The sequence below is a fragment of the Meleagris gallopavo genome, chromosome 12 (assembly GCF_000146605.3).
Source record: "Meleagris gallopavo isolate NT-WF06-2002-E0010 breed Aviagen turkey brand Nicholas breeding stock chromosome 12, Turkey_5.1, whole genome shotgun sequence".
Lineage (NCBI taxonomy): Eukaryota > Metazoa > Chordata > Aves > Galliformes > Phasianidae > Meleagris > Meleagris gallopavo.
The window spans coordinates 11,543,708-11,569,174 of record NC_015022.2 but is presented as its reverse complement, the minus strand read 5'-3'; the positions used below and the strand labels follow the sequence as shown (position 1 = coordinate 11,569,174).

At 40.9% G+C, this 25,467-nt stretch overlaps 1 protein-coding gene across 1 annotated transcript in view; it reads left to right on the top strand.

Annotated features, from left to right (window-relative positions):
* Window positions 1-25,467, top strand: part of LOC100544508 (cell surface hyaluronidase-like) — a gene marked incomplete at its 5' end in the record, with an annotated part of 41,349 nt that overhangs the window by 4,790 nt on the left and 11,092 nt on the right. The window contains 10 exons of the mRNA XM_019619282.1: window positions 1,567-1,772; window positions 3,210-3,279; window positions 3,906-4,034; window positions 5,037-5,122; window positions 5,499-5,630; window positions 5,751-5,786; window positions 6,037-6,189; window positions 7,579-7,756; window positions 12,506-12,721; window positions 18,307-18,515. Of these exons, the coding sequence (XP_019474827.1) occupies window positions 1,567-1,772; window positions 3,210-3,279; window positions 3,906-4,034; window positions 5,037-5,122; window positions 5,499-5,630; window positions 5,751-5,786; window positions 6,037-6,189; window positions 7,579-7,756; window positions 12,506-12,721; window positions 18,307-18,515 (1,415 nt within the window). The remainder of the gene's footprint in view (window positions 1-1,566; window positions 1,773-3,209; window positions 3,280-3,905; window positions 4,035-5,036; window positions 5,123-5,498; window positions 5,631-5,750; window positions 5,787-6,036; window positions 6,190-7,578; window positions 7,757-12,505; window positions 12,722-18,306; window positions 18,516-25,467) is intronic.

Genomic DNA, 25,467 nt, shown 5'->3' with positions numbered 1-25,467 from the left:
TTTTATGGACAGGAGAGCAAATAATATAGTTCAATGTGTGTAAGCTTTCAGGGCTTCCTTATGTTTCTGAAGCTACCGCAAATCATATTCATTAAATCTAAAATCTATTTTTGGTGACAAGACTGGTTTTTAATGCACTTCTCTGAAGCACAGATTATCTGAAGTTAGCTAAATTCCCAAGAATGAAACTCCTTAATTGAAATGCTCTTTACTTTACAGCTGCAGGCAGCTTGCTTTATGTATTTTCTCCAAAAATAGTCTTCAGTGCAACTCCCGACCATCATTTGGGAGAATATAAGCAGCTTCGTAGCAGGTTGGCAGGGGCACTTGCATTTTTATCTAAATCCATTTCATATCCACATTTCCAAGATACTTTCTGTCCATGTCGCTGTTTCTGAGTTCTTGTTATCTCCTTTGTAGCTCGCTCCGTGTTATCTCACTTACATGCAGAGTCTCAGTGGAGTTCCAAAAATGTATTGGTTGGGAGTTCGGTACCTGACTGTGCGATGCCTTATTTTTAACCTGAACACCTCACTGAGCAGCAGATGACAAAGGAGGGACTGCCAGGAAAGGGATGAAATCCAGTAGAAATAGACTTATGGGAACTATAGTGTTTGTGACTCCAGATGTTATGTATGGTTGTAGCCCATTAAGGTGTGATCACAGGATATGAACTGAAATGGATTTAGTTTCAAGTTTCCCTCTGTGTACAGGAATGACCGAGCAGGTTAATATTAATCAATCTTGCAGTTTTACATGGACATAACTCTAATTGACGTCAACAGCCGTTTTGCATGCCTGAAGAATGAATGCACATGCTGGCAAGGATCACGTGAAGTACAAAGTTCGGTTTCAGAGAGATTTAGTAACGAATAGCTGGTATTTTAACTAGCCTGATTTAGTATTTGCATTTAAAGGAAGGATTTCTAAATTTGCCTTCATAAGGCAGTACATCAAAGGAGCTTTGTGCTAAGTCCTCTTGGTCAAATTAGGATTTAATGCATGTCAGTTAATCTTAAATAGGCTGAATAGTGAAATACCAGCTCTGCCCAAGCTGATCGTTATATTAAGGAGACCTCCACCTTCTAAGAGTGGATGAGAAGAAGAGAAGCCTTCTCTAAATTACCTCATATACTGCATTTTAAAGATTTTTAAAATTTAATTTGGGAAACCTGATAATGAAAATGTCTAAATTAGCTAGGCTAGCTTTTTGGTGTACCACCTGAGACACACAGATATTTACACAGATATTCACGCTGTGATTCTGAATCAAACATACTCTCCTAGAGCTGAGGGCAGACTAAAATCCAGTATTTTACAACTTCCCTTTAATTATGCTTATGATCTTCCTCAGAGTAATTTTACTAGCTGCTCTATTGCACAAGATCAGTCCGCTCTTACACAAACTGCATGAGTGTTATCTCTCGAACCAGTGCACATAAGGCACTGTGCAGAACAATGGCGAAACCTTTCAGTCAGTGCTTCAGACTTTATTGCTAAGCAAAGCATGTCATTGCTGCCACCTCTGTTAGCATCACAATCTATGGCCTGTATGCTTTTTTCCAGGTAAAAGATACCATTGGCTATGACACTCTGGGGCACTGTTTTTTCCTTGAGGATGGGACGGAGCAGCGCAATACGTTCCAGCACAACTTGGGCCTGCTCACCAGGTCGGGAACCATCTTGCCCTCAGATCGCAATGAAGCAATGTGCCTTGCCATCAGGAGCCACGTCTATGGGAATTACATTCCGGTGCCAAGCACTGACTGTATGTAAGTGCTTCATGAAATGGAGTTGCTTTTAGCACTGGTGCTGAGCTTTATAGCTGCGTCTTAAAGAATGTTGTGTTGAAACAAATATAATCATAAATATGTAGAGTACTTGGCTTGTTTCTGAACATCTTTCAGTTCTTTTGAACAAGAATCATAGTCATACAGCCATAGAATGGCTTGAGTTGGAAGGGACCTTAAAGGTCACCCAGTCCCAGCTCCCTGCCATGGGCTGGTTGTCCCCCACCAGCTCAGGCTCCCAGGGCTCCATCCAAGCTGGCCTTGTTAGTTAGTCTGCAAGACATAGGTACACAAACACCTACAGTACACAAGGAGATTTAGTGAGAGTCTAGAGATTAGTGTGAAGTGTCACGAGTCTCATTTATAATACAATAAATGATACACTTCTATAGCTTACCAAAGTTATCTTCCATTTTGGAGATCGAGGGGCTATAACATGGGCATTCAGGGGATCCAGGTACTGACCTGACTAGTATTTGCAAGTAAGAATATAATTTAGCCAAGGAAATTTGTATTTTCATGTTCTCTGGAAATGAATCAAGTGGCTAAACTCTACTTATTTCATTTATGTAAATAATCCAATTGAATTAACAACAATTATTGTTGTAGAAATGCTAAGGTTGATTGTACAGATAATACAGGTTTATTGCACACCTATTTAGTCATTCTACTCATGCGAATGAGTGGGGATTCTTGATTACCTAGTAGTTAAAGTAGACAAAAAATTATTGAGATTTTCTGCCTAGAATGATCCAATTAGTTGGTATAGTCATGAGAAAAGGTTTGCAGTGTTTTTACATGTGTTTTTCATTATAGCAAAAGATGTTATCAAATAAAGCAAGACAACAGATGATAACATTTTCATAGCTATATCTGGCTTCTGTTTGTGTCACTACTTGATCCTCCCTCTGAGGCAAAAACTCTTTATTTGAACAAATGTCAAAATAATATCTCCTTAATCTCCAGTTTAATGAGCTATTTGTGACTTGCAAGGACAGTTGTTTTGTTTTCCAAGTAGAAGCATCATAAATCCATATCGAATCCCCTACCTCTTGCCATTGCCCCAGAGATCCAAAAAAAACCAGCCCAGAAGTTCATTTTTCAGGCATTTTCCAAAGCTACTTCAATTTTGGGAAAAAAGAAAAGAAAGAAAGACATCAGGTTTCCTTAAGGTGCATTTAACAGAACTGGAATTTTGTGTTAATGGTCTCATATAATTTATTTGTTCAGCATGTGGCTTTATAAATGAATGTCTGACATCACTAGATGCTTTCTTTCCCTTCAAGAGTGTCATTAAAAGGTTGTGTGGCGTTTTAAAGTCAATGGGAGGGTTGTGGCTGAAGTCCAGCACAGTGCTATGAAAACGTATCCCTTCCTGTTTGGTAACTGTTCAGGATCATTTTGATTTTGATTTTTCAGGGCTGTCAGCACTTTCTGGATTGCAAATCCAAACAACAACTTAATAGAGAATGCAGCTGCCGGTGCTCAGGTAAAACCACTTAACAGCAAGAGCTGTACTTTGCCTCCAGGTCCCATATATTCTACTCTTTTTGATGTTACTAGTGTGAGGGCAATGAATTTTTAGTAAGTCATCACAAAATCTGGATATATATTTCTGCAGTCTTTCTCTCTGTTAAGGATTTGCCCATGTTTGTCTCACAGTTGTTTCTGAGACCAATTTCTGTCACAGCTGTGGCTGAAAATGATGTGTGGTGTCTCTGAGAAAATGTTGATTCTTATTTGTAGTTAATAGTTTAATGCCCAATAAAGTTTTACATTTATTTATATAAATACATACTCTTTCTGTGTTATTATCTCTAGCGTTTAACCAAATCCTGTTTGTGTTTAACATGGCTGTGTAGACGAAGCTATGTTTTCTAATAAGCCACCTGAACTTCATCTACAACACATGGATTTTTAAAATCTCCACGTGTGCCCAAGGGGCCTACAGTGCATGCCAAAGGGAAAGTTGAGATGTGTATGAGTACAGGCTGGTGTGTGTCCCTGGGGACCTGCATGAGTTTTGCAGGCTCAGCTGAAAAACCAAGCGGCACCAGGATAATCTCTATCACTAATTGCCACGTGCCATTCTTTGGACCTCCCTTTGTTTTTTAGGATGTCGGGATCTGGTACATCTTCCATCGGGTTCCAACTGGACAGTCTGAAGGGCAATATCCAGAAGGAAAAGCTGAACATACCCCCTTGGGAGTATTTTACAACAACAGAGTCCACTCCAATTTCAAGGCACGTGGATGAGTTTTGTGTTACCACCAACATAGTGCTGTGGTGTAGGGCTGACCATGTGCAGTGTCAATGATGTATGGCTGTCTTACATTTAGATAATGGTCTTCTAGCTCTATATCAAGAGACACTCAACGTTCAGTTGTAGCACTCTTTCTACAATAAGAGAGAGCTGAGCAGAATGTGAATCCCAGTTCAGGGGTCTTTGTTAGAGGGGTTGTGCCCAGACTGGACATGTACCTACTGCTGAGGTTTAAGGAACGATGAGCAGGATGACACTGAATACTGCTGTTGGCCACAGTGATGCAAGGATGTAGAGGGGTGAGCAAAAGTACCTTGTTCCAGGGTTTGCTCATCACCTTTGAAAAATGAGACCAAATATTTAAGGATAGTTCCAAGACAAACACATTTCCTCTAATATTCTGTTGACATGAAAACATAACCTGTGAGCTATAAAAAGTGTTTTCAACTTATTTCTAAGGATTCTAGATTGAAATCAGTACTATTTTCTGGGTCTTGTAAACATTACATCTTGGTCCATGACAGCTGTTGCTCTATCTCAGTCTTTAGCTTGGTTGCAGCAGCTCATGTTCTCTTTTGACTGTTGGGTGGCTCGACTCTTTTTATTTAAAGCTGCACTTCTTAACAACAGCCTTTTTCCAAAAAGTTATCAAGAGCTTGGCAGAGTCCTTTATTGCTTTCAGCAACAGAGAGAGAGAGAGAGAGAGTGGGAGTTCAGTGCCTTGCACTGGGTCAGAATACAGCTCAAGATGTTGATGCGTGACATATGGCAGAGCAGGCTCTGTCCTGACTTCAGCATACTACATCCTGTGCTAATGTCACCCTGAGCAGTGCCAAGTGACATTGAGAAGGGAGAGAGAGCCCAGGCTGCAGGCTGTTGCTCTGCCTGCACGCGCAGGCTGCCCATGTTCATTGATAAAATCTGTGATCTCTGGCCTCTTGTATACAGTCTGGTAAAGTAATTGGAGTTGTCTGCTTTTTCAGGCTGGTTTGTTTATTGGAAAAGGAGTAAAGACAACAAGAGCCAGCGCTGAAGATCCCAGAGAGTATCTCACTGTCGATAATGCCAGGTAAGCACATGCTGTATGGCAAAGTACTTTGGATACTTCTATTGCTTCTTGGCTTCTGCATCACATTTAGCAGGTCATTAGTGCCTCATCACGGCTGGAGAATCTGAAAATACTCACAAGCTCTCACTGATGCGCAGAGGCAAATATTTCATAGCTATGCACTGAATTGTTTGTATTTTTGCTGATCAGAAATAATATTTGTGCATTTGGGATTGTAAGGACTAAGCCATGAAAGGCTTGAAAAGTCTAGATTTCATTATTGATTAGTCGGTTTGTAAACTTCAACATTACTTATTAATTACTTAGAAAAACTTACATCTGAAAGATGACATAAGAGATCCTAAGAGAACTGCGTTAACCAAGCTTCTTGCTTCAGGTTTCGCCCACATCAAGATGCTGATCCTGAAAAGCCACGAGTTCCTGCTGTAATTGATGGTCTCATTGCTTTTAAAAATAATGACCATGGGGCCTGGGCCAGGGGCGGTGACATTATTTTCCACAACTCTGGGTACGTTCCTGTAAATTCTTGCTACACCGTTTCCCCCACGGCAGACATGAGTGGGCCTGTAGGCCAAATTCCCCTTCGACATTCATTGTAACTCGCACCTCTGTGCTTCCCCCATCCCAGGTTTTCAGACAATGGAATTGGGCTCACACTGGCAAGGTAATCTCTTAAAATGTACCTTCTTCTTGTTTTTCCTCACAAGGTATTAGGCCAAAGAATAGAGGCTGATACCCTTCCCTGGGTCTATTTCACATCCCAAATCTACTATTTACTGTAAGAAACAATTCCCTCCCAAACCACATATAGCCATTGGCTTAATAAGTTGGGTAGAAATACTGTATCTTTTCTGTAATTAACACTTTGAGTTGATTGGTCGCATAGTTACCTGCGTTTCTTTGTCTGCTTGTAGTGATGGGACATTCCCAACTGACGATGGCTCTAGCCTGGAGGTGTCACGCTCCATTTTTGTTGGAGAAAGCAGCAATCTGGGTTCCCAGGGAGGCCAGAACAGCTACTGGGGAAAAGGGGCAAATGGAGAATACAGGACACTGCCCAGAAACAAGTGAGTTGTTCCTCTGCCATTTCTTCCTGTTAGAGCAGCATGAAGAAAAACCTCAGGAATGAATGTGGCTACCAACGAGTAATTTGTATTGGGTGTTTAAATTATTGTAGAGGCCAGAAATAATAAGCATCCAAATAAACTCCTCTTCAGGACAACAATTTGAGAGCACTCTCAACCAAATGTTTGATTTTAATTTTCTGCTTGATTTATTAGTCACTGGTGAGTGGACTAGAGAATCTGAAAAATACCAAATTGCTTTTGTGCAGTGCTTCATTAATACAGCATTGACCTGACACTGCAGCTCCCTTACACCATGCCTCCCTCGTACCCTCCTGCTGGCATATCTGCGTGGGCAAGAGCAATGTGTCAAAGGAGAAAGATGTCTTCACTACTGCATCTTATTTCTCTTTCAACAGCTGTATGTTATTTGCTATTTTGATGGCAGCACAACCTCTCTCCAGCAAAACTATCACCAGAGCAAGCTGTGTTTCCCCAAGTCTAAATTCTTCCCTAATGTATGTGTTAGTCGATACTCATCCATCCTTAAGCCCTCTGTAGGGAATAATATCACCTGGTTCCCAGTGACCTTCAGGCTGTGTGCCCATTTGCTGTCTGCTGTGTGGCTTGTATGTCTGAACAAATCGACAATATTTCTGGATGTGGTAGGCAGTGACCTACTCTGCCATGCTGCTACTGGCCAGCTCTCATTTCCGTCTGTGAAGCTGAAGCAGGCCACCCTTTAACCAAACATTGCCAGAGCCAAGCAAAACTTGGAGCCTTCTCAAGACAAGCCATGGAAAGGGCAGGTCCTCTCCAGCGGTGTTTCCTTCAGCACCGACAGCTTGACAACATGTCCATGGGCTGGTACTGCAGGAATCAGCTTTCTATATGAAGTGCTGTGGGCTAAGTTCTGGGGGTCATGTTTGAAGTGGCCTGGGGGGAAAGCAGAAACTGTGCTGCACCACTCTGTAATTTCTTCTATGAAGACACTATTGCCTCCAGGGAGTGTGACTGATACCATTTTTTCAATCACACTAAGGTTTTCCAAAAAGCTCTGTCCTGGAATAGGAAACTGCATAGCAAAGCTGCCACACAGCCCTCTGGGGCTTCCTCATGCCAATTCATCCCTGGGTGGCAAGGGACAAGAGCTCTGAACTGCATTACCCTTACCTTATGCAACCTGTGCGGGTCATTGTTTCTTGAGCCTTATCCTCTAGAGATAAGCAGAAATTCAAGTTCCATCAGCTGTGTGCTTAGCGTCCAGATCTCTCTGTTGGGAAAAGAAGGGTCTACTGACTGCTTGTTGACAGCTTTCTGTGCTTTCAGGAGAGAACGTGCTCTTTGTCCAAGCTTTTAGCACAGGACTGTGTTTGTTTTTATATCTCACAGGACATTCCCTATTCGTGGATTCCAGATTTATGACGGGCCTGTCAGGATGGCAAAATGCACTTTCAAGAAGTTTACCCCAACTGCTGACCGATACTCAAGTGCCATCGGCTTCTTTATGAAAAACTCCTGGCAGATTAGCCCCCAGAATAATGTGTCACAAATCCTGATGGAGAAGAGCGTAAGTAAAACAGGAATGCACGCTGCTAGATGTGGAGTTTTTCAAAGTACTTAGAAGTGGTGAGAGATTTATCCAAGAGCAGGATTTTCCAGGCCGTGGTACATGTTACATTAGAGCATACTATCACTTCATTTTGCATGAAATTTCTTTTGATGATGGTTATTTACAATCCATTAATATTTGAAAAGTATCAGTATTAAGGTACCTTATACCTGGGCATATGCACACAGCAAAATCTTCAGTAGAGTAAGTTTTCACCTTGCAAACAGAACAGCCAGAACACCATTCTGTGCAGCATTGCCAGCTAATATATTGTACGGACCTGGTGAGAACCTGGCCTCAGAGTCTGAGAGGGACACAGTGAGGTATCAGGAGGCTGCAAGCTGCAGTTCAGTTCTTACAATGAAAGAAGCAAATGCAATTAGAAGCAAAACCATGGTCTGTTTCCTGGGGTTAGCAGTGAAATTCCTGTTGAGAACAACAGGGACTTTCCTTGAGCAGCAAGAGCAGAATAGGGCTCTGTATTTGTGTCTTGGCAGGAGCCATAAGATGCTGAGCAATTCCAGTCCTTGTTCTAGATTCCTGCAGGGATCGTGGCTCTGAACACTTGGCTTGGAAAATGATAAATTCCACCTGGCTCACTCCCAGGGATCATAACCTCTCCTTACATTCTCTTCAAACAAGATCCATGCTTGTTAGGATGTCCGTGAACTGTAGTAACTTCGGGCTGAGGTTTGGCTTATCTTGAGGAAAATTTCCATTGCTCTGGGTTTGACCAATATCACTACTCTGGCAAGCAGTCATTTTGTCTGTCCCCTCTCTGGTACACTTTAGCTCAACAACAAGAAGGTTTTTCATGGAAGGGTGATGCTGACTGCAGTCACTTGACTGCTCCTTTAAAGGGCAGATCCTGTACATTTTGGTAAAGAGGTCTCAGTAATTTTAGATACTTTAGGGAGATTTGGAGCAGTAATAAGAGCTAATTTGCTGTACTTCTTTATGTCTTCCGTGGGGAAATGGTTGTAATATGATCATGGGAAACATGAATGAGAAAATCATCCTGGAACAGGGATGAGGAACTTAAAGAAAAATGTATAATGAAAAAGTTTTTTCAGTGGAAGAAATTGGAATTTTTCCTTCAGTAATGGCTATAAGACTATCCAGTGGAATGGCTTTGGACAGATAATATCTGTGCACATCAGCGGAGGTGATGGTTACTTACTGAATGCCTGAAAATGCAGATCTTTAATACTGTTGTGCCATTTGAGGCCGATGTCCTGGCACTTTTTCTCTGAGGGGTAGTTCAGTACTGCTATGCCTTTAAGATTTAAGGTTTTCAAGGTAAAAATGACCAGAAGACTTACTAACTACTTCTTTAAAACAAATTGAAATAATACAGTGTCAACCTGTTACCAAAAATTGCTAATGACATTATCCATTATTATGTATGTACATTTCCAAGAAATGTCCATTTCTCAAGTTGGTATTTGGCCAGTTTCAAAACCATTTATGTTCGTAACCACCTGCCTCACCATGGTTTTCACTTTGATTCTATTTTATCTGGATTGAACCCAGATGTGCTAAATCTGATTTCAGACTTGAAGGATGGTTTATTGTTTTGTTACTAATTACTGCATGAGGCAATATGTCTTCGACCAGTTGAGATACAACCTGTAAACTATTTTAATTAATTTTCCATCTCCAGGCTTCATTTTATTACTTTTTCAAGGGTAGCTAAATACTAATTCCCCAAAGGACAATCATTTTACAGCTGATTTTTAAGAATAAATTAAACATTACTGCAAGTTGTACCATGATGATAAAACTATTAGTCACACTGAAAGAGTAATTGTCTAATTAATCAGACTAATCAGCTGGTTGGTTAGACCACAAAGTAATAAAGCTCGTCAGGTCTTGTTTCATTCCAGCATAAAAATAAACTCTCAGGTAGAACAGAAGACTGAAACATTATGCTCCACATAAATTATTCTACCTGTCATTTTCGTTGGCAAACTCTCATATATTTTTTTCAATAATGATGGACTGACTTAAAAAAAAAAAAAAAGGTGACTTTAAAAAAGTTATTTCAATGCACAGGAAGCAGTATTTGGTCTTAAACCAGCTGAGGGCTGGTCTGATGGTTGAAGTCTCCTGAAGGTCTGATTACTGACAACCAGTGGGAGTTGATGAGCTCAAGAAGACAGCCCCAGAGCAGAGCCATGCCCAAAGAGGGCACTTGTGCAGCATTTCTTAAGAAGACCCAGCATAGAATCACAGAACCGTAGAGATTGGAAGGGGCCTCTGGAGATCATTAAGGCCAAGCCCTACTAAAGCAGGTTCCCTACAGTTGGTTGCACAGGAAAGTGTCCATGCAGGTTTTGAATATCTCCAGAGAAGGAGACTTCACAGCCTCTCTAAGCAGCCTGATCCAGTGTTCTCTTTTTAGTCATAAAACATCTATCCGTTCATGCCTCTGCTGTGTTGCTGCACAGTTGTGGAGTGAGGTGAGAATCAAGAGGTTGTATGCAGGTGTGTTAGTTTTCTGCCTTTCGACAGGGTTAGCTTTACTAAGAAATGATGTACTCTAATAACCATCTGTCGTATACCTGGCAGGTAATTCAAGTGGCCCTTGCACCATGTCACTCCTGGGTGGTTCACTTCTAATGAAAATTAGGTGTTTGAATATTAGTGTGGCTAGAAGTGATCTGTCTCTGTGCTCCTTTCTGTCTCATTCCTAGCTCATGAACATACTTGATAAGCTGAGTCTTCCTTCACATATATTCTTTAGCAGTAGCAGCAAACTCAGTGCACTTCCTGTCCCTCAGTGTACAAAAGCAAGGTTGTCCTGAGATGTATGAAAGAAGAAAGTGTACTACTCATTAACATTTCCATACCATTTCTGACTTTCAGACTTTTAGAGGAGAATGTTAGAAATGAGATTAACGTCAGGACCAAAACAGACTCCCTCCTGGATGGGAGCAGTGGGGCTGTTAATCAGATGTAAGCCGTACAGGCTGTACCTTAGTTTATTTTGAAGTACAGCTGACTTTGTTCTCTTCCCCAGTGAAGTGCCCATTTTCAAATTCGGCCCCAAGACGTGCACTGTCACAAAGTGTTTATAGCAAAGCTTTGAGCTGCAGCACAGTGTTTGCATTTTGCTCTTTTATGAATTAAAAAGAAGTAAAACCGGGGGAAAAAAAAAAAAAAAGGAAAAAAGAAAAAGCCCACAAAAAAAACCTCCCCAGAACTTAGGACATCCTTCTTCTTTGCCAAATAGCCCTTTGGGTAAAAATTTCCTGCAGCGCAGTAAGAAAAAATTTTAACACGCTGAAAAATGCACACTGAATTTCTGTGTGTTTGAGCCTTTTTAAAATGAGACTGCTTCAGGTGTCTAAGTATCAGCCTCATAAACAAACAAGGAAGTGACAAAAACGTGGATTTAGGGTTTAATTTAGCTTTAATAAAGACTTACTAGGGCAACGTGAGGCTCTTGTTGCTTCATTCTGCAAGTCGTTCTTGTTACAGTCATTCTTTTCAAGCCAGTGGGACTTTCCATCTAACTGAGAATCACAATGCCCCTCCAGTTCTCCTAAGATTTTTATTTATTATTGTGAAAATAAAGCCTTTAAACTCCTTAGCGAACTTGCAGCATAATCTTGCTGACCCTAATTCTTACTCTTGTGAACAGTCCAATTGAAATTACTTGAGCAAAACGGAACAAGTTATAGTCCTTTGGGCCAGCATGATCAAGTTGCTACTTACACTGTCTCTTTCCATATACGTTGCTTCAGGGTTCTTTCTGTGCACATGACCTGTAATAGCTATTGCTTTGATTTCCTCAGAAATTAATCATCACACAGTGCAATAATTTTCTCTGCAAGCATTAAAATATCCCATGCGTTCTTGGTGAACATCTGCAGCTTTCTTATTTTGTTGTATTTTCATATTGGGACAGAATCTTTTATTTATCTACAGAAGAATTTTGTAAATAGAACTGTGCACAATGATGATAATGCTCTTTCTTGATATTTTTCTTGCCTAAAAAATATTCTTCAGAGGATACATTAGGATATACACAAGCACCAATTCTGAGAATTGCTGTCAATTCTATGCATTCTAAAAGGTTTTTTGGGGAAAAAAATATGAAAAAATACTTAATAGAATAATAGAAATGTTTGCGTTGGAAGGAATCCTTCAAGGCCAACTGGTCCAAATGCCCTGCACTGAACAGGGACAACTATGGCTGATCAGGAGCTCAGAGCCCCATCCATGCCTGACCTGGAGTGTCTGTAGGGACAGAGCACCCACCACCTCTCTGGGCAACTCTGTGTCACAGAATCAGAACAGCCATTGGAAATACATGAGAAAATTCACCATAGTTTTTGTAGTTTTTGTTTCTTTGATTACAACCAGGGTCAAAGATACTTACTTCTCTGTAAATTTGATAATCTTCCAGTACTTCCCTTCCCTTTGAGTCATCCTCTTCTTTTTGACACAGCACAATTTATTGCTGTGTGATTTCAAGGAATAAATGGTTTTGTGGGTGCAATTCAAAATCTAATTCTTACAAAAATATTTCCTGCAATTGAAGGATGAAAACCAATGTAGCCAGAAATTTAACTGGAATAGCCAAGCAAAATTCTTGCTCAAACGCTAATGCGATCTAGTCTTAGATGTATCACTCTCTTGGCTGTTAAAACACTGCAAGTTCAAGCCCTTACAATTTGTCTTCTTATTGTCTCCTGCTAGGTTGGACTGAAAGTGTTTTTTGGCAGAGCAGGCCAGTGGTTTGGAAATAATGATAATGATGGTGACAAAATGTCTGTCTTCCATGATCTGGATGGCTCCGTGACAGGATATTCCAACATTTTTGTAGGCAGAGCAGACAACTACCTGCTCCGTCATCCCGGCTGCGTCACCGTCCCCCGCTGGAATGGGGTGATGTGCACTGGTAGATATGCACAGGTAAGGAGGTGGCTGCATGCAGTGTCACTGTGTGTGTTGGGTGGGAGTCCCCAAATGCTCTGTTTGGGGTGGTGAGGTGAAACCCATTGAACGCTCAAAAAGATAACAGAAGAATAATACTTTGGGTATAGTTTTACTGTTTTGCTTTATCAGGAGCTGCTTTTAAAGTATCTAGACACTGGATTTGTGTCCTCTGGTTTGCTATCGACTAGGTGGAAACAGGATTGGGCTCCTAAAAGACAGCCCCACTGAATAAGGGTTTTTGTGCTTGGCGTTTGTATTTTCTTCTGTGTCTCTAAGGAAATAATATTCCAGGCTCTGGCAACCTAACAGTTAAAGTCAGAATTGTAAACAAGTAGGCATTTATATTTTTATGTCTATTAATACTTTCCCAACTATGGCACTCTACGTGGTGAGACTGTTTTTCCACCATAGAAAATTTCCTTGGCTAGGTTTAGGCAAGCGTAAACATTTGCTTCTCTGGGATCTGTCACCAGCATTTTTCATCTAATCAGCATCCAGCAGGATAAGTGAAGTTCACATTAACTTTATGGGTTTTGGGTAGGGAAATGTATGTGCGTGCAGTGCAGAAGAAATTGGTCCCATGCAATGGAGTTTGATTTAATGTGGAGGGCATATCTGATGGAAGATTTCAGCTTGACCTTGGTTCTCAGCATCTTTAGAAGTGGATGATTTGTTTGTGAGCTGTGTTCTGGGTGTTGTATTTCAGACCAAAAGCTTAAAAGATTGAATCCAACTAAGGAGAAAGATGTTTTGCTTTGATCTTGGTTGTCCTATTACAAAATATGTTTTTCTTTTCCTCCTCTTGCAGTTCTGGTACACAAGAACCTTTATTCTTCCCTAGTGTAAGCAGGTGAAAATGTCCTTTCAGTTCAAGGAAACAGTGACATTACATTGCAGCTGAAATGGGCCTAAGATAGACTAGGGAAGGGCTACTTGGCATGGAAAAACAAGACCGAAGTCCTTCAGCTAACATTACATCTAAATCCTTCCTGAGCAAAATGCCTAGAGTTCAGTTAATTCCTTTCTGGTTCCTTCCATTTACTTTTCTGCTCTTCTTCTGGACAAACTTTGCCCAGAAAGGGGAAAACCCATTCCTCTGGCAGTGTTCCTAGCTCCACAAAATCCTGGAGACACACTTTCCTGAAGATATTTTAGTCTGGCAACTTGGGCTGACGTTCCCACCTGACTTCCCATGGCTGGTTCGTGGCTCCTTCTACACCGTGCATCTTCCTCACGTGGTGTCTAGGAGCTTCCTGCAGTGGGAAGTGCTGAGAAATCCCTTGTGCTTTGGCTTCAGCATTGCCTTGCTCTGCCAAAAAAGGGCTATGGGACCAGCTTAAGGTTACAAGATTTACACAGGCAGGAACTATCAGGCCTCTTTGTCCTTCCCTTTTGATCCTGAAGCCTGCAAGGCTGGTATTGTCCTAACAAGGCAAACATTTTATTTTTAATGACTGCTAAAACACTCATGTGATATAAAGTGAGGCTTTAGGGAAGAGCATCAGATAGAAGGAGATTGTCAAGGAAACTGTAAGACCTGGCAGCACCATAGCTTCTGGGGATTTCTGTGAGTCACCCAGTCTGTGTCAGCAGGGCACTGAGGTCCTTGGTATTCCATCAACCTGATTTACAGCTGCAGCAGAGGCTGATAATAAAAGAAAAATGTAGGGAGAAGTCCATCCCACAGTTATCCGCATGTAGGTGGGTGAGATTTCCAAATGCATTGACCTGGAGACATCTCAACACCTATGTCGCTCATGGAAAATTGTGAATGAGATTCCTAAACCATTTCTGTTTTCTACACGCATAGTAAAAGAAGTGCCTTAGCTCCCAGTGGGCAGGTGAAGCTGTGTGCTTACTGCTTCCTTGCAGACTTCAGAGCAACTCAGGACAGACTGTGAAACTTTTCTTTTTTTGGGACAGGTCCTTTTTTAAAATAGGCTGAGTTTTTTGGTAGTGGATGCTATTCTCCTTTAGTAGCTTAAAAAGATGTTAGATGGTTGTAAGACTGCCTCTTAGCAAAATTAGTGTCATTTTTGAGTTAACAAAATTGATTCTTTGCTAGTTTTAAACATTTTAGGTAATTCTTTTTTTTTTTTTAATCAATTCACTCCAGCCAATCACTTCCTTACCATGGTCAGTTGAAATAGAAGTTGTTCCACTTCTATTAGCTCTGTTTTTGCAGTGTTTGCAATTACAGTGACCACGCACCTGTGTTCAGTAAGCTATGTGTGTTCAGTTGGTAGTGGGTCTGGCAATGACAATTCTACAGCTAAAGCAAATCAGAGATGCGGTAGATAGCAATGGTGCTTTTCCATGCCCAGACAAAACTATACAATCCCAACATGTGGTGTTTGAGGAGCATCACACAGACTGGGAAGAAGGAAATCTTGCAAACTATTTTTCAGCTAATGCCCACCAGATTTGGTTGAAGAGGTCCAGTTTTGATCTCTGATGTACAGCATAAATAGTTTTGCTGATGTCAGCAAAGCTGCTGTTATTTCTAGGGCTAAAATTGGTCCTGACATATATAATAGGAAGAAAAAATACTATTTCTTTATGAAATAATTTTGTAGTCTTTACTTAGAAGTTCATAGAGAAAAATTGTTCCCCAGAGGAATGATCCTTTTCTGAACAACTGAAGAACTAGAAGAGTAGATATGTTTCAAGTTTCTCATTTTTAAGACATTTTACCCCAGTTTTACAACTGAAAGCACAGCAGGACAAAAGCAACGTCAAGGAAACCAAAACACCACCGAACTTTCTCTCAGCAATGAATATTTTCTGTTCTACTGCTTTGCATTTTGCTTATCTTCTTGCTGGCTATCCAGTTGAATAGCAGATCCCTGTGAATTGTAAAGGAACTTATCTTCTCAGTTTCACAGTCTACTTGGGAAAACTGCCATGTAAGCACAGGGAAATCTGACACATCTTTTTAGCATGAAATGTTAAGCTGCTACAATGATAACTATGTCCATTAAACCATCCAGACAAGTAGCAGGATCCCATTTTTAATGTTTAACTAGCTCTGCTTCTCCTACTCCATTAGCTTGTAATTTCTCCTCCTTCTCCTCTTCCTCCTTCTCCTGCCCAGGAGAAGGGATAAATGGGAAATGTGGGGTGCTTTTTCTGCGTACCTTGGTGAGTTTAAGAAGAACTAAGCCAACAAGACTGTGGTTGGAGAGCTGTGCAGGAGGCATCTCAGCTGTTGTTGCATTTAATTGGGTAGTAAGTGCACTGCAGCTGCCACCTTAATGTTCTGTGTTTGTTGGATACAAATATTTGAAGAAAATAACCTCATAACATCAGTTTACAGAGATAGGACAGAAATGGTTGTGTCTCATCCAGAAAGACACAAGTGAGATATTACTTTGCATTTGCAGTATTCATTCCCACTTTCTTTATCAGAAAATGCTGTTCTGATTGAAAATGATTAATACATTTATGAGATTTCAGGTCTGAAGGGACCTTTCTGATCACCTACACTGACCCCAGAACTACTCCATCAGGCTGGGGACAAATGGGATTGAAATGTGGGTTATTGCACTGCACATAATCGACTTCACAATTATGGTTTTAATGTGAAGGGAAAATAGGTTTTCCTCCTTGGTTTCATGGATAAAAAAAGTCCTTTATCAGACTGTAAAAAAAAAAAAAAAACACCAAAAACAAATTATTCTTCCTTGATCCATGAAGAGTGAGCAAATGGGCTGCTGCTCAGATATTGATTGGAGCAAACTGATCCATGGTTTCAGCCATCAAGAAATTCTAGTGTTAAATATGGCTCTGGGATCAACTTTCATCTCCAAGGATCCACAAAGGAGAGACTTTCATCACTGAAGTGCCACAGGCAGGGTTGCACTGGAGTGAAAGGAGGAATGGACTGAATATCCAAGAAACATTCATTACCACTTGTAGATTGTTTTTTGACACGAATCCCATTTTTTTTCACTCAAGCATTCAGCATGAAGATGCTTAGTACAGGGGTGGAGGGTGGTTAGGCTGAAATGACCCATGTTTTGGAGGTGCTGTGGAGCACAAACACAATGCCAGGAGCAGGTCAAGTGCAAGGTTCTTCTGATCATGACAACGGACCAGGGAGCTGAATTAGCAACCTCCAGAAAACTTGCAGCTTTAGTTAAACATTTTCTTAAATTTCTTGAGACCATTTCCTGTTTAAATTCAGTCACAAATGTATTTCTTCAGGTTAAATAATCATGCTGGATGCATCACCTCTGTTTTCTGTGAGATGAATTTTGCAGTGGGTAAGACATTATGTTCCAAGGAGGAAGTAATGGGAATCTGTCACTTGTCATGCTGTGACTAAAAGACAAACTAAATGTCATGGGAATATTTGCTCCTTCATTGCACTTTGGAGTCAGCAAAGCAATTCCTATTGTATTTTAAGGTTGTCTTATCATTAGTATTACAATAAACTTCTAATTAATCCTATGTATAAACTAGTGGAAGACAATCTGTTTTGCAGAGCTTTTAATCTATGTAGACAAGAAAAGGAATAAGAATATGGAGATAGGAGAGGTCAGGCTCGCAAAGTCTTGTGTTGAGAGGAGGATATCCTGATGGACCTTGTATCACCATCTCCTAGTTTTGCCTGCAGTATTAAAATCTGCTGGAAGACAGAAATTGAGTTTAAAAATAATTGTGCTGAATGTGCACGTGTATTATTAAAAGTCATTCTTATTTTTGATGCAAATAGCATTATTCTACATTATAAAAGAGTGAAGGAAGAAGGATTGCAGTTGTTCTCAGCTGTTGTCAGTGCATTTGGAACCTTTCAGGGAATATGACAAGCTGTGTGCTACATCTCATACAGTGCTGAAACCAATTTGTATGATGAGCTGCGTGTCCTCCTTCTGTGCTAGTATTTCACATAGGGGGAAGCAGGTGAACATCATGCATTGAACCTTAAAGATAACGTCTGCCACATGAATTGGCCTTCATTTGAATCAAAGAACAGAAAAAGCATAGGTGTTGAACAAAGGTCATCTGTTGGTCCCCAGACAAAAGAGCTTTAATTGTAGCATATACAGTGTTGTATTTGGTCTGTATGGTCACAGAATCAAGATGTTGAATTTTAGCCCCACAGATTTAAGCCTTTTCTGCTTCTTGAAGATGAAGGTGTGGATTCCATTAGGTAACTGGACCTGATCCAAAGCCAGGAGAAACTGCTTAAGACTTTTCTATATTTCCAAAGGAATAAGACTGTTTTTAAAATGCAGTAATTTGAATTAATGAGAAACAGTCACTTTGTGATATTTCATTGATCAACCTTCTCCCTTGAGAGTCTGAACAGTTAACATTTCCATGGTGTTGTACAATTCATATCTCACTTCATGGTGTCCCCTCAAACAGCTGCAGATGCTATTTCTGTTTTACCTTTTCATTTGAACTGGAAATGTTTCAGTCATTTTTTGAATGTTGTTCTTCATTGCGCTCTTCATTGGCAAAACCATTTACAGGCAACAGTGATCAAATGCACATGTTACGGCTGAGCCTGGCTATTTTAATGGACGTGTTTGTCATTTTCCTTTTACTCTCAGCTTTATATTCAGGCCAGGCGCCCTGAGAATCTGACCTTATCCATTGCCAGAGCAGCATACCACTCCCATCCCTTGCAGTTGCAAGGCGTGAACAGAGGAGCGCCGTACCAGCAATACCAGCCGGTCGTCATGCTGGAGCAGGCTTACATCATCCAGTGGGATGGCAGAGCGCCTGAGGATATCATCCTGTACCCAATCAACTTCAACAGGTACTGCCCTGTGTTGTTAGAAAACGTTCTGTTTTAAAAGTTCTGGCGTTACACGATTTTCCTGGGCTCTTTGCAACTGACCCTTCGAATGTTTTAGCAATTTGTGAGAGCACCAAAGTGAGGTGTTAATGACTGGCACTTAGTGATGCAAAGAATTGCCTCTGCTTTCTCCTTATTCCAACCTTTTTGATGTACAGAGCTGTTTCTCTTTCCAGTAAGTTTTGAAACAGAGTCCAAGTAAGTCCTGGCCTGCTGTCCCTGAAATCCCTCCAGAAGAGCCCTGGCTCTTGTTCGTTTGTTTGTACTAGTTGCATAATTTATTTCCCATATATATAAAATGCAGAAGTCATCACAGAAGTCCATCAGAATGTGCACAGAGCATTGCATCTTCTGTAATCCAAACAGCACTGCAATCACTGTTTCTTTCTTGATAGCATTTTAAAACTTTAGGATTCAGTACAACAAAGTTGTAGGCTGAGCTCTATTTATTTTCCATGTTTCTTCCATCTCATCTAGTGTTCTGTAAAAGCAAGGCATAGCCAATTTAGACCTCTCTTTTCCCCTTGCAATCTATTTCATTTTATATAATTTCTTTCATGGTTTCCAGTCGTGGTTCAGGACCAGTGTACCTCTTACTTTAGTGAAATTACTTGTGTTTTGCACTGGTATAACTTCTAGGAGAATCCTCTAATCCATTTCGTTTAACTGTGACGTACGTTGCCATGGCTGGCAAAGAACTGCTGCAAGAGATGAGAACCACAAAAAAAAATTCTCTGGCCATTGTCTTGGGCTCTGCAGTTTCCATGCTCCTCAGTTTACTGATAACAAGGCAGTACAGGAAAAGGGCCACATTATACATGACTACAAGGAACAAAGCTACATGGAGGCTCAGATTTGCAAAGTAGACATTAAATAATTGACGTAGAAAAAGTCAGATGCACAGAGGACATGAAGAAACATGTACCACTGGTAAATGGGGAGGATTTCCAAGTCTGTCCTGTATTATCCACCAAACCCTACACCTATTCTCTGCTTCTCCAGCAGGGTGCCACTGCCATAGTTTTAGTTTAGGAAAGTTTTGGTAAAAGCTTGAAAAAATGTGAATGTTGGAGCTGAAGAAATTTGGGGAAAACACTATTTGTAATTCCAGACATGAAGCCTCATTTCCAAGGCCTCATGTCCAAAGACAATATTCCCTATTTGTATATCCCCATTTTGGTAAGTGATGTGTAATTGGTCAGCTTTGGATTTAAAGATTAAATGGCTGTAGGATCACGACCAAGTCCCTGGTCAATCATTGCTTGGACATTCCTGTCACAGAGGAATGACTAGAACTAAAACATTCTTTTCTGTATTAATGTAACTTCATGCACTTTAAGGAAGTGCAAAACCCATTAGTCACTCATGGATAAGCTGTTTTGCAATTATTATCTGTCTTTAAATAATTAGATATTTCCTTGCAATTAAGAGTTAAGCCTTCTGCATCAATATACAATGGTTGCCCAATCACTATGCCAGTTAGTACACGCCAAAGCTTTGGCAAGTACTTGGTCTTCAATCACAAATTCAAATCTTAAGGCAGCACTGTGTGTTTGATAGAACTCAGCTTTAAGTTTAGCTCTCGTTCAAGTAGCAACTTACCTAACTTCTACTATTGATAACCACAATGTGTTTGTGGTTCTCGTTGTGTTGTGTGAAACCAATTAAGTTATTTTAACAGGGCAAAGGTTTGTAGACTTTTCTGATTCAGAAACAGTTGGCAAGGTGTGTGTTTTGAAAAACTAAAGAAGGGAAATATAATAAGGAAAAAATGTAATTTTACTTTATAATTTTACTTCATTCCACTACAAGATACTGACTTGATAGGAAAGCATTTAGAAGAGAGCACGGACGATGGTGAAGGGATTAGAAAACAAGTGTTACGAGGGGTAACTCACCGGGTAGTAGGAGTAGTAATTGGGGCTATTTATTTCAGAGAAGGCTGAAGGAGAACATCACTGCTCCATACAGCTTCCTGAAAAGAGGACAACTCCTGCAGTGAGGAGATGTCAGTCTCTTTTTTCAGATGACATGAGATAGGATGCAAAGAAATGGCCTCAAGTTGCTCTAGGGGAGGTTTACATTGGATATCTGGAAGAATCCTTTTCATAGAGATGGTGGTTAGAGGTTGGAATAGGTTGCCCAGGGAGGTGGTGAAGTCACTACCTCCCTGAGGTTTAGTGGTGGATGTGGTTGTGTTAGTTTGATGAATAGTGATCTTATAGGTCTTTTCCAACCTAAATGGCTTGATGATTCTATGATTTAAAGCATCTTGCAAAGAAATAGTTGAGAATGAAATCATGTCACTACTGTGTGTCTTAAGGGTAATAACACAGCAAGGGTGAAATGTCCATACTGCATGCAATAACATAGGCAGAAGTCATTTCCATGGAAGCAACTGAAGTAAAAAACAAGATTTAGGAGCTTGAAGGAAATCAAATGCCTACTTAAGCAGTTCTGAGTATGACATTTATTAAACAATGTATCTAATCATTTTTTGAATGGAAGAAATCTCAAATTGTGAAGCAGAGTAATCAGAGGCAGAAAATCAGGGAAGGCTTTTACCTGTTTCAAATGGCTATTTGCTGACTGTTCTTTTTCATTCTAAAATACTGAATAATCTGCTAAAAATGAGCTCTTAACATAGTTATATCCGTGGAAAACATATGTGATGCAAAACAAAATATGTTTGAGGGATTTTACTAGTGAAACTTTGCAATTATTAATTTCAGACATAGCCTTACCAAACAACCTAACTATTTTTAGACTTGTCATTGTAAAATGATGGATAGGTACATCCAGGATGCTGCCTTCACTGCTAGATAGCCCTCATGCTTCTGGAAGGACTTTCTGTACTGGCTGAAGGAAGGTCAGAGGGAAAATAAGGCATTTGACAGGAAGTTGTGTACCAGGATTTGGACCTCTTTGGAGGTCAGGCATGGGGCTGATGTTGGATATTTGTGCCATTAACATTTTCAGTGTTTCTGACGTGCTGTAAAAAGAGCTGATGAAAGCAATTCCATATAAGACTGAAACACCAAGACTCCTGGTGTGGGCAGGAGGTAGGAATGCACTCACAAGGTTCAGCTGAAAGTGGCAGTGCTGCTTTCTGCACCTGTGAGTCCAGCCTGGAGAGTCCTGGAACTGCTCAACTATTTGCTCAGTGAAGGAGGACAACTTTCTGTGTGGCACGTGATGGGTTGCTGCAGTACGTGTGTCTTCTGTGCACAGATTCGAGACATGTTTAGAGTACTTGCAGATTTTCAAGCACAAAGTGTGAGAGCTTCATGAACAGTGGCCTCAAACTTCTCCTCCATGAGTTTCATCTTCTTTCAGGAGCAAAACCCACCTCCTCAGAGCTGCTTTTGTGTTTTCTCTGTTCTTGTGCTTCGTAGAAAGATGGGAGCCAGCTGTTGAGTTAAGGGCTGTGCTCAAAACTGCTGTCTATTTCTAGAAGCAGAAAGGCCCGCAGAGAGCGTCAGAATTGTTAAGAGAGGAGGGTGAGGCTGGTATGGCAGGAGGAGCGCCTGGAGAACATTATTTGCTTGCAAGTAAGTGCCTCCTTTCAGGTGCTGGAAAACAGTAAGAGGATTGGCTCTTCATAGGGTAAGAAAAGTCGCAAACAAAGTCCTCGGTTTAATAACACAGGCTTTGTGTGTGTGCAAATTCTCTAATCAAAGAAGAGGCTAAAGCAAATACTATTATCAAAGCCACATTGCTGTTCAATAAATCAGCCAGGCTTATTTGTGTTATCAGCTAATCTAAAGATAAGAATTAAATCTCCCCAAAGCCCATATCTGCAGTGTCGTGTAATGAACTGTGTTGTTGAAGCAGGCTGAAAAGTATAGGCAATTAAATTAAACATTCCTTGTTTTTTATGAGCACAGGCAAATATCTCTATACTTGGTCTGCTAAGACTCAGAAGGAAGAGTTTTTCCTTATTAGGGCTCTCTGCTGTGATTTGACTGAGGGAATTTCAGGAAGATGTGAGCAGGTACAAAGGAGGTATCACTTTTTTATAGGTGAACTGCAACAGTGCTGCAAGCAGGGTTAGGGTTAGTACAGGGCTGCCCAGCTGCCCTAGCCAATGCTGGCCTCAGGGAAAAGTTCAAGGAGCTTTCCCCATGCTGCTTTCACCGGCACCCTCTCAGTGTCCCCTGGAGAGGTACAGTGAGTCTTGTAACACTGACGTTTCGTGCCTTGCTGCAGGAGTTGGATCCTCATGAGAGCTTTTAAAAAAATTTATTTGGCAGCAGAGAACCAAATCTCTGGTCAAGAGCAAATGAAAGAGCAGATGTCCATGTGTGTGCTCGGGCACATGTCCAGCCTTCCCCTTGCTGTGGTATTTGTGCAGGGACGACACAGGTGCATGGTGATATCCCTGAGTTTGCTAGGCTGATATTCTGCACTATGGCTTGTTATCGTGTTCACAAGCAAATAATCTAATTATACAAAAATTCAAGAGGCTGGAATGAGCTTGTGTCTAAATTTTGGATTAAAAAGCATGGGGACTTGGGGCTCTGGGTGATGTGTGGTTTCCAAGATGCTGTCATCCATTCAAAGGTGGAGGTTTCATTGCAGGCAGACAACTTACACAGCCCATGTCTGCACTGAAACTCCAGGGGACTGGTTATATTTGTCTTTTTTCAGGGCTGTGTAGATGGGTGTTTTCTCTATGGCTTCTTGTTCACTGCCAGTCTGATTCATACTTTCAGCTACTTGTCATTTTTGTGATTAAATTCTTTAGCGATGATAGGGTTTTTAGGAAAACAAAGATAATGAGACAAGGCTAGAACATACTTGCTTCAGATTTGCCCAGTTCATGGATATTTCCTAAACTGTTCCTTTTTTAGATTAGTTCCAAATGTGCTTTTCCTTGTGATTTGCAGATTGACAAATGGATAGGAAGATGAAATTAGTATTTCAAAGTGCGGATAACAGTTTAAGGCTGTGACTACTTGTTACTTGTACGTAACATGAGTGCCAACCTCGATCTCTCAGATCCGGATGAATTATAAGTAACACCAGCACTATTTCCAATAATAAGAAGTAAAGCGCTGCTTGGGTTTCATAGCTTGTTCCTCCTGATAACATCTGTAATTCAGAGTTAATCATCCACACAACGCAGAAATCAGTTGAATTCCCTTCTGTCTGTTTCAATCACTTAAATTACCCACAGGCCAACAAGTGGATGAAAGCCTTTAGACATTTAAGGAAAAAAACAACTAGAAAGAGGCTGAAATATTTGCCAGAACACTGGGTTGCAGACTGAATCATTTCAATATGGCCAGGCCAAACTGGGTGCTGGCATTGCCACATGTGAGTGATCCTAAAGCCCTGTCTTTGCCTCTTGACAGCAGCCCTTGCTATTTTCTGTTCTCTATGTTTTTTTCTTGGGCAGGATTAACAAAGAGAGCTGACAGTTTCAGTGAATGAACAAGAGCAGTCTAGCACTAACAAGTCCTCAGATGGCTACAGCAAGCCAGGCTGCTGGTCCGTGGGTATTTCCCAGTCCATTTTTCCCACCCATGATGCAGGTTTAGGAGGTGGTGTCCTGTATATGGATTTTGTGTCGAGGAGATTCAGTTGGGTGCTGGGCAGGCTGTTGAAAGTTGAGAGGAAAAACATCAGTATCATGACTGAGATAAAGGAACACAGATCTTCTATTATTTGTTCTTGAGAAGGGCTGGAGACTGAGTGGTGACTTTGCTGGTTTTGCCTTCTGAAGTTCAAAATTCATCCTGTGAGAGGCAAACATGCAGAAGCAGCCTGTGAGAATTTTTGCTTGGCTCCCATATTATGAGCAGGAAAATTTTGAACTCCCATTTTTCTCAGCGCACGTAGAGCTGACCAAAATGTCAGAGGGTTTGTTTTAAGTAGGAGTAATAACAGTTGGGGGAGGCTGAATCACTGGATGGAAGACTCTTGTTTTTTCATGCCTGAGGAAAAAATAAGTAATTTTCAGTTGTACTCTATTGCATGCCCTCATTGGCTTACACCAGATTTTCATCAGTGAGATCAGGATTTGGACTGTGCACGTCCACGGTCATCAATTACATACACACCATGCCAAGAGACATGGTGGAGCCATTTTTCAGAATAATATTCATCAACTTAGGGGTTCCCTGAGCCAAAATACAGCCAGCAATGATGTACAGCATAACCTCCAACCCCAACTATATCCTACCCATATGCTCAGTATTGATACTCCATCTGATATAGTCACGGGACATGGTCACTAGTGAACAAGTGTTCGTTTGTCCTCTCCCAGGCAGTGAGGTCGTAGGCATGTGCTCTTTCAATGTTTACTGCAGCCAAACCTCATCTCAAACTTGTGTGACTCACATCCCACCACTCGCAGAAGTCTCCCCTCCTTTGCCTGTTCAATCTTGTTTCCCTGAGTGGAAGTTTGGGATTTAATTGTGGGGGTTGTTCTGAGGTTGTAACAAAGGTATGTATGTGTGTACATGGAGATCTGTATTGACCATCCGTCCAAGAACAGGAAACCTCTTGCCTGCTGTTTTCCCTCATCCTTTTCTGCTTTCACTTATCCCAGAAGCCTGCCCAATGCCAAAGCACATGGATAATTTTTAGCACTTTGCCCCATGTTTGCAGTCTATTTAAAAGAGCCAGAACTGCAAAACAGCAAAATTCAGGTGAAAAGAAAAAGGCGTCTCGGGTTAGTTCTACCCAGCCATTTCCAGAAGGAAGTAAACAGGATAGATACATTCATAAACTCGCATGAAATGTGCTGCGGGGGTCATTGAATGACAGTAACAGAGGGGCAGAAGTGCTGAGTTTGATAGATCTTGGTGTAAGCTCGGAAACCTTCCAAGTAGCATTTGAAACTGTTAGAATCTGCTAATGGTGCTGTGCTATTGCATATTCAGCTTTCCCCCTTTTAAAGGCTTTT